Source organism: Sapajus apella, unplaced genomic scaffold (genome assembly GCF_009761245.1).
Source record: "Sapajus apella isolate SASKATOON/1434 unplaced genomic scaffold, GSC_monkey_1.0 scaffold53, whole genome shotgun sequence".
In the NCBI taxonomy this organism is placed as follows: Eukaryota; Metazoa; Chordata; class Mammalia; order Primates; family Cebidae; genus Sapajus; species Sapajus apella.
This window is the reverse complement of record NW_022436993.1, coordinates 1929324-1942300: the sequence shown is the minus strand read 5'-3', so window position 1 is coordinate 1942300 and position 12977 is coordinate 1929324. Positions and strand designations below refer to the sequence as shown.

Below are 12977 nucleotides of genomic sequence, written 5' to 3'. Positions count from 1 at the left end.
AAAAAAAAAAAAAAAAAAAAAAAGAAGAAAAAAGAAAAATGGCTAGGCGAGGTACCTCATGCCTGTAATTCCAACACTTTGGAAGGCTGAGGTAGGTGGATCACCTGAGGTCAGGAGTTTAAGACCAGACTGGCCAACATGGTGAAATTCTGTCTCTACTAAAAATAAAAAAAATTAGCCAGGTAAGGTGTTGCATGCCTGTACTCCCAGCTACGTGGGAGGCTGAGGCAGGAGAATCGCTTGGACCTGGGAAGCAGAGGTTGCAGTGAGCTGAGATAGTGCCACTGCACTCCAGCATGGGTGACAGTGAGATTTTGTCTCTAAATGAATGAATGAATGAAAAAGGTTCATAGGAAGAGACACTTCAGTTTGATTTATAGTTTTGACTGTGGCCTGTAATAATCCCTGGACTCACCTGCCTCTCCTTGAGTAACATTTGTTGAAGAGAATAAAGAGGTAATTAGCCTTGACTGTCTGACCTAGCTGCAAACATTATACAACATTGAAGCCTCATGCTGAAATAGATGTTAAGAAGTATTTGTAGGGATTAATCAAAGAAGATATGCTTCCATTACAAGATAAATACATTAAATGTAGACTCATGTAAAGAAACTGATACTGCAGGCTTCCCTAAACAACCACTGGAAATATCTTTCTATTTACCTAATCAGTAAGTTACTCAAGTTATTACATTTTTAAAAATTATATGTATCCCTAGGATTCTCAGTTACATATTATTATTAATCAGACTGCAAATTCCTAGACTTCCAGGAGTCTACAAACACCCTAAAATACTACTCACATTTGTCTTTGATTTTGCATTTTTGATGGGAGAGGATTTGTTGTCTTCATGAGATTCTCAAGAGGGTCTATAAGGAAAAAGAGTTTAAAATAGTGCCTTGTGACCGGGCACAGTGACTCACACCTGTAATTTCAGCACTTTGTGAGGCTGAGGCGAGTGGATCACTTGAGGCCAGGAGTTCGAGACCAGCCTGGCCAACATGATGAAACCCCATCTCTATTAAAAGTACAAAAAATTAGCCGGGTGTGGTGGTGCGTGACTGTAATCCCAGCTACCTGGGAGACTGAGGCATGAGAATCACCTGAACCAAGTTGGCAGAAGTTTCAGTGAGCCTAGATCACGCCACTGCACTTGGCTCACTGCAGCTTCCACCTCCTGGGACCATGTCATCCTCCCACCTCAACTTCCCAAGTAGCTGGAACCACAGGTGCATACCACCACGTCTAGCTAATTTTTGTATTTTTTGTAGAGACAGAGTTTGCCATGTTGCCCAGGCTGGTCTCAAACTCCTGAGCTCAAATGATCAGCCCACCTCAGGCTCCCAAAGTGCTTGGGATTACAGGCATGAACCACTGTGCCTGGAATGTTCTAAGTTATTATTATTTTTTTACCTAAGAATATTATACATTATCTTCAATATCTTTAGTGGTATTGAAATTCTGCTGAAATTCTTTTGATATATTTTCTTGACATTTACTTTTTCACTGTTATATAAAACTTTAGGCTAGGCCCATGGCTCACACCGGTAATCTCAGCACATTGGAGGTCAAGGCAAGAGGATAACCTGCGGCTAGGAGCTCAAGACCAGCCTGGGCAACATAGCAAGACCTTATGTCTACAAAAAAGTAAAATTAAAATAGCCAGGCTTGGTGGTCGGCCCACCTACTCAGAAGGCTGAGGCAGGATGACCGCTTGAGCCCAGGAGTTGAAGGCTGCAGTAAGCCATGATCTCTCTAGCCTGGGGAACAGAGTAAGACCTCATCTCTACAAAAATACAATACAATAATAAAATAAAGTTGAAAAGATTTTGATTTAGGACTTTTTTCCTTAAAATTTGCATAATTCACTTGGATGATTCATAGAAGAAATAAATTTGGCCAGGCACAGTGACTCATGCCTGTACTGTCAACATTTTGGGATGGATCACCTGAGGTCAAGAGTTCGAGGCCAACCTGGCCAACATGGTAAAACCCCACCTCTACTACCAAAAATACAAAAATTAGCTGGGTATGGTGGCACATGCCTGTAATCCCAGCTACTCGTGAGGCAGAGATTGCAGTGAACTGAAATCGTGTCTCAAAAAGAAAAGTCGCTTGGATAACATTGAAAGGTCAAATTGTGCAAATAAAAAGAAAAAGATAAGAAAAGTTGCTCCTCGTGGTGGCTCACACCTGTAATCCCAGCACTTTGGGAGGCTGAGGCAGGCGGATTACCTGAGGTTAGGAGTTTGAGACCAGCCTGACTAACATGATGAAACCCTGTCTCTGCTAAATACAAAAACAAATTAGCCGAGTGTGGTGGTGCATGCCTGTAATCCCAGCAAGTTGGGAGGCTGAGTCAGGAGAATCACTAGAACCTGGGACGCAGAGGTTGCAGTGAGCCGAGATCGCACCATTGTACTCCAGCCTAGGCAACAAGAGTGAAACTCCATCTCAAAGAAAAAAAAAAAGAAAAAGAAAAGTCAAGTAGGTAATGTAATAAGACTGTAAAGCACGTAAGAGTTTAGATGGATTTGAGATTTTATTTTGATAATTTTCTATAATTTGAGCTAAAAATACAAAGCATCGAAGTATTGTTTGGCTTGCAGTTTTAGGAAACTTGTGCTTTGGTAAGTATTAGTTTCAGGATAATCAAAGTAGAGTTTGCAGAGGAATGCTGAATAAACTAATAGTTCTACATTCCAACTGTTCTATACATAAAGAAAACAACAACCCCCCAAACCTCAAAATTTCTGCCTTTTTAAAAAAGATAGGAAATAGAAAAATTACTGTGTTTTTTATTTTTTCAAGGCTAAGTCACTTTCATTTGCATTGACAGGCAAAATCATCAATATCAACATTGCAGACTACTAGTCAGCCCACGTCACAGGTAAGACAGTTTTTAAAAAATTTAAATGCCAGGATTTCATATGTTACAATACATTTAGAACATACGAAATCTTTAAATCATCCCAGATGAAATCTACCTTTGAAGTTAAAAAATACTTGTTTCGTGTTTATTTAAGTCCGAACTACTCCTGAAAGCCTGCTTCCTGAATTATACTCTGAAATGTGGAATATCTTCCTCCCTTCAGCAGGAGTGAGATTTGTTACTAATTTTCTACTTTGAAAATTATGAATCAGTTATGTTTTTAAGTTTATACATGCAGTATTGAAGAGATTGGTGACGATCTTATTGTGTTTTCTCAGAGACCATCTTGGTGGCCCTTCGAGATGTCTCCTGGTGTGTTAACTTTTGCCATCATATGGCCTTTTATTGCACAATGGTTGGTGTATTTATACTATCAAAGAAGGAGAAGGTAAGAGCAGTTTTATCATTTGAAATGGTGTGTAACTCTCATAACCTGTAACAGACAGAGCTTTCAGCAGCAATTAAGGAGATAATAGGTCCATTTTATGGATACATTGTCATAGTGAACATTCTGTATTTATCCTGAGATGGAAACTCCCTTGGAAATGATATCTTGTGGATTCCTAGGTACTTGTTAGACTTAAAAACATTTTCACTTGAGAGCATCTGATGGATTTATACACCTTTGAGTTAGGCAACAACACAAAAGTGATTACACGCTTCTCTCTCTTTTTTTTTTTTTTTCAGACTGGGATCGCATTTTGTTGCCCAGGCTGGAGGGCAGAGTGGTTATTCACGGGCATGATGATGTGCACTGAAGCCTCAGACTCCTTGGTTCAAGTGATCCTTTCTGTCTCAGCCTCCTGAGTGGCTGAGACTACAGGCATATACCAATTAAAGGCACAGTGGCTCACACCTGTAATCCCAGCATGTTGGGGAGGGCAGGGCAGGAGGACTGCTTGAGCAAAGGAGTTTGAAACCAGCCTGGGCACCATAGGGAGATGCTGTCTCTATTTTTAAAAATTAATCAAAAAGGAATTTGGAGGTAACTTTATTTTTAAAATTTATTTTATTTTATTTATTTTATTGTTATTTTTTTCGAGATGGAATCTCGCTCTGTCACCAGGCTAGAGTGCAGTGGCACAATCTTGGATCACTACAACCTCCATCTCCCAGGTTCAGGTGATTCTCTTGCCTCAGCCTCCCGAGTAGCTGGGATTACAGGCATGTGCCACCATGCCTGGCTAATTTTTGTATTTTTAGTTGGCTAGACTGGTCTCAAACTCCTGACCTCAGGTGATCCACCTGCTTCAGCCTCCCAAAGAGCTGGGATTACAGGCACAACCAACAGTGCCTGGCTGGAGGTTACTTTGAGGGCCAGAATTCCAGTTTGGGATGACAAGATCCCTCAAATAGGTCAGAGAATAATAGATTGGAATCCCTGAAAGTAACCCTGAGTCTGTCCATGTTAGGAATAACCTGAGGCCAAACCCTTGGGTTCAAGAAAATCCTTAAATCTAAAAAGTTGCCAGGTGTGGTGGCTCCTGTCTATAATCCCAGGACTTTGGGAAGCTGAGGTGGGTGTATTGCTTGAGCCCAGGAATTCAAGAACAGCCTGGGAAGAAAGTGAGACTCTGTCTCTACAAAAAATTTAAAAAACGAAATAAAAAAATTGGCTGGGTTGGTGGTGCACACCTGTAGTCCCAGCTACTTGGGAGGCTGAGGTGGGAGGATCACTTGAGCTCAGGAGGTTGAGTCTGCCGTGAGTCATGATCAGGCCACTGCACCCCAGCCTGGGTGATGGAGTGAGACTGTCTCAAAAAAAAAAAAAAAAAAAAAAACAGACCTGATTTTAAATCCTTTTCTTTCCTTCTTCTACACATTTTTCATTCCTCCACTGGGTTTAGTGCTGTACGCTGTTTTATATTTGAATATCCCTGGTAACAGGAAAGAAGAGCCAAGCCTTCGTTAGGTATGTGGTAATGCTGGCTATGAGCAGCAGGGCCCAGTGCCACTAAGGGTAGATGTTTACACATTTGTAACGCATTTCAAAGTTCCTTTTCCTGTTTCCCTTGTAGAAAGTTGGGAGTTCGAGAGTAGAGGAATTTGCTTAAAAAAAAAACAAAAACCCTAAAGCTTACTTTGGTTAATAATTTATTTTATGCTTAAGATGGAACCAGCTTATTACTGTATAAAACATTGAAAAAACAAACGATACTCTGCTTCAACAGTCACAGAAAATTAGAGTTTTTCTAAAAATTTTTAAAATGTTTCTTACTATTAGAAATTTTGAAAAATAAAAAAAAAAATAAAAAAAATAAAAAAAAAAAGAAATTTTGTAAAAGGTTGTTCACTATTTCTCCTAAGTATCCCTTTTAGTTGTTCATGGATATCTCTGAATGGAGAAACTCTTTCCTATTTTTAATTTTCTACATGGTTATTATTGAACCTTTGTAAGTTTCTCACTGTATGTTGACTGTTTGATCCTTCCAAATTGCAAATTATTACCACTGTGCAACATCATTTTGACAAGGCATAGTGTTTTTACCCATATTGTTTGCTTATATATGTAATAGATGAACTGAGGTTGGAGGTAGGGCCATATTTGATATGGAAATAAGTTTTAGCCCTGAGGAGATTTAGGCATCTCTTAATCTCACATTGTTCAGCAATTTTTAATCTGATAGTTAAAGGAATGAAGACTAGAGAGCGGTTATCTGGTTTGAAAGAGACAGATTCTGTGTTAGAGATGAAGAGAAAGGTCTAGAAATCTGATTAGAATGGGGAAAGTGTGGGCAAGTAGAGGGTGTGTCCTGCTTATACTGGGGATCATCCTGTAGCTCATCCCCCAAAACAGTGTCTGGCACGTAGTAGGTGCTCAATAAATGTGTGCTGAGTCTATAACTGCATCCTTCTTTGGGCAAGATGGCAAATGGAAGTACCATAAGACATGGAAAAGCTTTCATTTTATTGAGTAAATATGCACATGGACACAGACATACTAGGATATGTACGATAAATATAGGATGGTCCTATATGTTTTACATATGTATAGGACATATAGGAATATATACACATAGGACATGTATATATACATATAAGACTATATATATATATATATATATATATATGTGTGTGTGTGTATATATAGAGAGAGACAGAGAGAGGACTACCTAGGAGTCCTGTGTATATATAGGACTATATAGGAGGCTGGAGTGCAGTGGCGCGAAATTGGCTCACTGCAGCCTTCACCTCCTGGGTTCAAGTGGTTTTCCTTCCTCAGCCTCCTGAGTAGCTGGGACTACAGGTATGCGCCACCACGCCCGGCTAATTTTTGTATTTTTAGTAGAGACCGGGTTTCACCATATTGACCAGACTGGTCTTGAACTCCTGATCTCAGGTGATCCAGCTACCTTGGCTTCCCAAAGTGCTGGGATTCTAGGCATGATCCAGCCTGGGATATGCTTTTGAAACTAAGTATCTTTTCCTTTGACATTAAAAGTAATACACAGAGTCTACTGTTTAATTTTTTTTCTAGTGTAGAATAATATAACTTTAAAAGTAAAAGAGATTTCTTAAGCTGTCACTCTGCAATGGATCAGAAAAACATTCTGTATGTGATAGGGGGAGCAGTACCTGCAGACTTCTTGTTCAGAAAAAGGCCCTGAAGCGTCTCCTGTGGTAACACCTGTCCCTGGTTGTCCAGCCTGACAACTCTGCTATTAAAATTATCCTTGAGTCAAATACTGAAAGCAGATTTGTAATATCCAAGAGATTAAACTAATACTTTATTTATTTATTTACTTGAGACAAGGTGTCACCATCTTGCCTGGGCTACAGTGTAGTGGTACAGTCATAGGTCATTGCAGCCTCAAATTCCTAGGCTCAAGCAATCCTCCTGCCTCAGCCTCCTGAGTAGCTGGGACTGTAGGCAGATGTCAACTAATTTTCTTATTTTTTGTTGAGATGGGGGTCTCACTATTGCGCAGGCCAGTCTCGAACTCCTGCCCTCAAGAGATCCTCCTACCTCAGCCTCTCTTGTACTAGGATTACAGGCCTGAGCCACCATGCCTGGCCTAAATTATTACTGTTACAAGAAAGGGATCCCAATCCAGACCCCAAGAGAGGGTTCTTGGATCTTGCGCAAGAAAAAATTCAGGGTGAGTCCATAAAGTGAAAGCAAGTTTATTAAGAAAGTAGAGAAATAGAAGAATGGTTACTCCATAGACAGAGCAGCCCCAAGGGCTGCTGTTTGCCCATTTTTATGGTTATTTCTTGATGATATGCTAAACAAGGGGTGGATTATTCTTGCCTCCCCCCCCCCTTTTTTTTGAGACGGAGTCTTGCTCTGTCACCAGGCTAGAGTGCAGTGGCTCAATCTTGGCTCATTGCAACCTCTGCCTCCTGGGTTCAAGCGATTCTTCCGCCTCAGCCTCCCGAGAAGCTGGGACCACAGGTGTGTGCCACCACACCCGGCTAATTTTTTTTTGTATTTTTAGTAGAGACGGGGTTTCACCGAGTTGGCCAGGATGGTCTCGATCTCTTGAGCTTGTGATCCGCCCGCCTCAGCCTCCCAAAATGCTGGGATTACAGGCCTGAGCCACCGCGCCCGGCCATGCTTCCCCTTTTTAGACCTTGTAGGGCAACTTCCTCACGTTGCCATGGCATTTGTAAACTGTCATGGCGCTGGTGGGTGTGTAGCAGTGAGGATGACCAGAGGTCACTCTCATCACCATCTTGGCTTTGGTGGATTCTGGCCAGCTTCTTTCCTGCAGCCTGTTTTCTCAGGAAAGTCTTTATGACCTGGATCTTGTGCTGACCTCCTATCTCATCCTGTGACTTAGAATGCCTTAACTGCCTGGACACGCAGCCCAATATGTCTCAGCCTCGTTTTACCTAGCTCCTATTCAAGATGGAGTCTCTCTGGTTCACACACCTCTGACATTACTTTGAAGGAAAGGACGTTTCTAACCAGTTTTCTTAAGCAGCGTGCCCAGATTCCTAAATTTGCTATCATGTAATTTTCTTGGGGACACTCAGCCTTCAGTAGAGAGGTAATAAATACAAACTGATTGGGAGTGGAGAGGGTCTCAGGAGGAACATTCTCCAAATGGAGCCTAAGGCAGAAGGCACTGACACAAAATGTCAGGGCCGGGCTTCTGAGGAGGAGAAGGAATCGCAGCAGTGCAGCTAGAGCAGCATTCACCGTGGTGAAGGGGAAGGCAGAATTTATTTCTGTTCCCTTATCTGTTGTTTCCTGTGACTTTTCTTCTATCACTGCATTTTGCAAGTTGATTTAAAACGAAACCAAACAGAAAGATCTCACTAAGAGCCCGAAAACAATTCTAAAGTTCTGAAGACAGTGATTTATGTTCATTCTATTACACCAGAAGATTGGGGGTTCAGGCTGGGCTCAGTGGCTCATGCCTGTAATCCCAGCACTTGAGGAGGCTGAGGTGGTGTGTGTCGGGTCAGGTCTTACTAGCCCAGGCCTCCATAACATCTGTTTCAGTACTGACTGACAGGTTAAGTTAAATGTTAAAAGCCAGTGCCCTTATTAAAAGGCTGGAATGTGACAAAAGCCCACCAACTGTTTTGCCTAGAGCTTTCCTGGGCCTTAAAGCATGACAAAATAAGTAAGGAATTCTTAACAGGATCCATTTAGGATTAAACAAGTTTTACTGTGAGTCTGAAGAAACTCCCCAGGCCTCCACAAACAAGCTTATTGGGGTCTGAAGGAGCTCCCCAGACCTCTGATTTGGTAGGGAGGCAAGATAACGGTAATCACCCCAGCACCTGGACCCATTTAGATTAAGTAAATTTACTGAGGCCCCAGAAGCTTCAGGACTCAGACCTTGGTTATAGATTAAAATAAGGTAATCACTTATGTCTTTAGATGAATGCACACTTACACATAGACATATAAGCTCTAGAAAACTGTAATTTTGAGATGATCTGGCGATAATTTCCAGGCCTTCTCCCTGTAACTGGCTGGCAGAAATAAAAACTCTCTTCCTCCCCAGTTCATCTGCATCTCATTATTGGGCTCTTAGAAATAGAAGCCTCACCCTCACTTTGGTCCAGTAACAGGTTGATCACTTGAGGTCAGGAGTTCGAGAACAGCCTGGGTGAAACGCCATGTCGACTAAAAATACAAAAATTTTCCAGGTGTGGTGGTGGGCGCCTGTAATCCCAGCTACTTGGGAGGCTGGGGCTATAGGTGAATAACTTGAATCCGTGAGTTGGATGTTGCAGTGAGCTGAGATCGCGCCGCTGCACTCCAGCCTGGATGACAGAGCGAGACTCCATCTCAAAAATAAAGAAGATTGGGGGTTCAGAGACAAAGTTATCTGCCCTTTTATAAATCTGCAAAGGATTGTGTGTCGTAATCTGCATCACACAGACTCCTGATAAGTGTTGCTAACCGTTCAGGCACCTGCAGCTAACATTCTTGCGAAAACCTCACTTAGGCAGTTTGTCTTTACAGCCACCCACATCTGTTTTGTCTTAGTCCACCATTTCAATTCTCTTCCTCCAGGGGCCTGTTTTCTTCCTGCTGCCTGGAGCTCCTTCTGTTATGTGAAAGTTGATCTATTTAAAATGTCATTCCTGCCAAGGAGGTGTACATAAGAGGATTTCTGTAAAGGATAAGGAATGATCTGATTATTTAAAATACCACTCCTGCCAAAGGAGTTGCATAAGAGTATTTCTACAGAGGATTCAATCTGTTATGAGAGTTTCAGGCATTTTGGCATCTTGAGTGCTGGGGAGGGTTTGAAGATTTTAGAGCAGAACCCAGATCATATGTGATTGTGTGTCTTGTGCTAACAAGCCCACCCTTTTCTGATAGCTCATTCACTCTTCCGTCTTTGAAACCATCACATTGCATATATGCAAGTTTGGAGTTCATATGTCTCTTCGTCACCTACCACCTCTCTTGAGGCCTGAGAGCCTGCCTCATTTATCCTTGAATCCCCAGAGGCTGGCACAGAGCCTGGAAACTAATGGAAACATAATCCGTGTTGATTAAATGAATAGTCCAGGTTGTACATCTATTACCCTTTTACAGTTTTGTTAAACATTTGTTTCACAGCTTTTCTATTTTGATAAAATTATGAAATTATTTCCACAAATCTTAATCATATAATAGCCAACCAGAAAAGGATAAGAATCTAGGAGAGAGGAGAAATGTACTTTTAAAAAAAAAAAAAAAAAAAAAAAAACGGGTTGGGCACAGTGGCTCACACCTATAATCCCAGCACTTTGGGAATCTAAGGTGGATGAATTGCCTGAGGTCAGGAGTTCAAGACCAGCCTGGCCAATGTGGTGAAACCCTGTCTCTACTAAAAATGCAAAAAAAAAAAAAAAAAAATTAGCTGGGCTTGGTGGCGCATGTTTGTGATCCCAGCTACTTGAAAGGCTGAGGTAAGAGAATTGCTTGAACCTGGGAGGTGGAGGTTGCAGTGAGCCAAGATCGGTCCACCGCACTCCAGCCTGGGCGACAGAGTGAGACTCCATCTCAAAAATAAAAATAAAAATAAAATAAAATAAAATAATTGGCCAGGATGGCTGGGCGTGGTGGCTCGCGCCTGTAATCTTGGCACTTTAGGAGGCTGAGGTGGGTGGATCATCTGAGGTCAGGAGTTCAAGACCAGCCTGGCCAACATGGCAAAACCTTGTCTCTACTAAAAATACAAAAATTAGCCGAGTGTAGTAGCACGTGCCTGTAATGCCAGCTACTCAAGAGGCTGAGGCAGGAGAATCGCTTGAACCAGGGAGGCTGAGGTTGCAGTGAGCCGAGATGGCGCCAATACACTCCATCCTGGGTGACAGAGTAAGACTTTGCCTCAATAAATAAATAAATAAGTGTTTTTAAACGGTTTGGTAATTTAAGCACTTGTAATTGGATCTTTCCTATCAGACTGTAAATCATACGAATTAGTTTTATAAAGACTGTTGGTCATTTTATGGTTTTATTTTGAATTTGAATGTTATTATGTTATTATTATTATATTACCATCCAGAGAATTATTTGCATTTATACTCACAGGAAACTGGTTTTTATTTTCTTTTTAAAGAAAACTGAACTGAGGAAAATGGTACTTTCCTCAAGAAGACTACTGGAACTGGATGACCTCAGAATGAGCTGGATTATGGTGTTCACAAGAAAATCTCAGTTTGTGATGATTACATTGCTTTTTGTTGTCTAGTAGTTTGGTTTGTGTACATATATACACATACATATTTTGCACTACACAAATGATAACATTTTAAGGACTAATATTGCTGATACTTGAATAATCAATCTCTATTAGGTTATAAGTAGCATACATAAATTCACCCTGTCCTTGAACTTGAAGGACATTATTAATTATCATTTGGTAACATGTTTACCTGATTATCTTCCATAGAGTAATATAAGCTGCTTTCAAAGGTACCATTGTGATAATGAGATCAGGTTTATAAGTGAGTATTTTTAATTTTCTAAATTAAATACAAGAAAGAATGCAAACCAGGAGTGAATTTCAAGTGAGATGTAATTGACTTTATATCTTAGTCACTGAGTTGCCATGCCACATAATAGAAAACCGCAGGAAGAATTGTTATATTTGCTTTGTGGGCTGCGCATAATCTTTCTCGGGCATTCACAACTCTTAAGTTTGGTGTTCAGGCAGCATTATTAAAAAGTGGAGTCCTATGTACCAGGCTTAGTTTTTATAAATGATTTGCAGACTAGACATAACCCGCTGATGGAAATGATGAAGAATGAGCTTCATGTAGGTTTAAAAGTTTATTCTGAGCCTATAGATGATTAGTAAGATTTTTATTCAACCATATACATTTATTCCTTTGTAATCATTTTTCTTTAAGGATATCTAGTGTCTGCTTCATAGGGTGCTTTGAAATATAAAATGAAAACTTATTTATACTGTTTTTACAGCAGTCAAAAAGGAAACACACGAAAATCACTTTTCTGCAACTGGTAAACTATACAGACTGGACTCTTAACCTCTTAGTGCCTGAGTTTTTCCTTCGGGGTATACTATTTTAGATACACCTACTTCACGGGGGTATTGGAGGGATTTGCAAGCTAACAGGCCAAATGCTTCCATAGGAATAAGGCACGCCCAGCTAACAGAAACTTAAGTCCCTCTTCCCCACCTCTCTCATCTAGACCAAAAAGAAGACTGTAATTTAGATCCTTGAAGACTTTTCCTGTATGCCTTCCAAAACTTCCTGCTCACTTAGATGTACCTTGTGCTTTAAAGATTTCTTTGATTCAGTCTTTGTAGCAAATAATTTTTTTTTTTTTGAGAGAGAGTTTCGCTCCTGTTGCCCAGGCTGGAGTGCAGTGGCATGATCTCAGCTCACAGCAACCTCTGCCTCCCAGGTTCAAGCGATTCTCCTGCCTCAGCCTTCCAAGTAGCTGGGATTATAGGCATGCACCACCACGCCTGGCTAAATTTGTATTTTTACTAGAGATGGGGTTTCTCCATGTTGGTCAGGCTGGTCTTGGACTCCTGACATCAGGTGATCCGCCCTCCTCGGCCTCCCAAAGTCCTGGGATTATAGGCGTGAGCCAATGTGACCAGCCTGTGGCAAATATTTTTTAAGCATTCTCAAGATGTATGATGTTGGGTTTAGCATCATGTGTTCTGAGTGTTTTAAATAAGAGAGAAAGAATTAATCTGTCTTTAGTATACAGGGTGGTTGTTTGCCTGAAAAGTATAAGAATACAATTTACTTTTCCCAAACTCTTTGTTTCTTTTTCTTTCAAGTAACTTTGTTTTTATTCTTTAATCCTATACTGATTAAAATATGTCTGTCTAAAGGGATCTGCTACTATTTGCTTTTAAAAAATTGTTCCCTACTTATTTGTGAAAAAAATGAAGCAAGCAACTGAATTAATATGTAAAAATAACATTTAGACCTGTGGATCAGAGATTATTTACTTTTTTTGAGACGGAGTTTTGCTGTTGTTGCCCAGGCTGGAGTGCAGTGGTGCAATCTTGGCTTACCGCAACCTCCACCTCCCAGATTCAAGTGATTCTCCTGCCTCAGTCTCCCGAGTAACTGGGATTACAGGCATGCACCACCACACTAG

The 12977-nt window shown here is 40.8% G+C and overlaps 1 protein-coding gene across 7 annotated transcripts in view; it reads left to right on the top strand.

Moving 5' to 3' along the window:
- The window catches only part of ACBD5 (acyl-CoA binding domain containing 5), a 42693-nt gene extending 31123 nt beyond the window's left edge, over window positions 1–11570 (top strand). For 4 of the 7 annotated variants that reach the window (XM_032243820.1, XM_032243823.1, XM_032243818.1 and 1 more), the window contains exons 12-14: window positions 2840–2890; window positions 3211–3320; window positions 10951–11081. In XM_032243820.1, the coding sequence (XP_032099711.1) occupies window positions 2840–2890; window positions 3211–3320; window positions 10951–10963 (174 nt within the window). In that variant the 3' untranslated portion in view covers window positions 10964–11081. Of the gene's footprint in view, window positions 1–2839; window positions 2891–3210; window positions 3321–10950 lie in introns of all 7 variants that reach the window. The other 3 variants (XM_032243824.1, XM_032243825.1, XM_032243819.1) reach the window with 2 other exon arrangements.
- Window positions 11571–12977: the final 1407 nt, after the last annotated feature.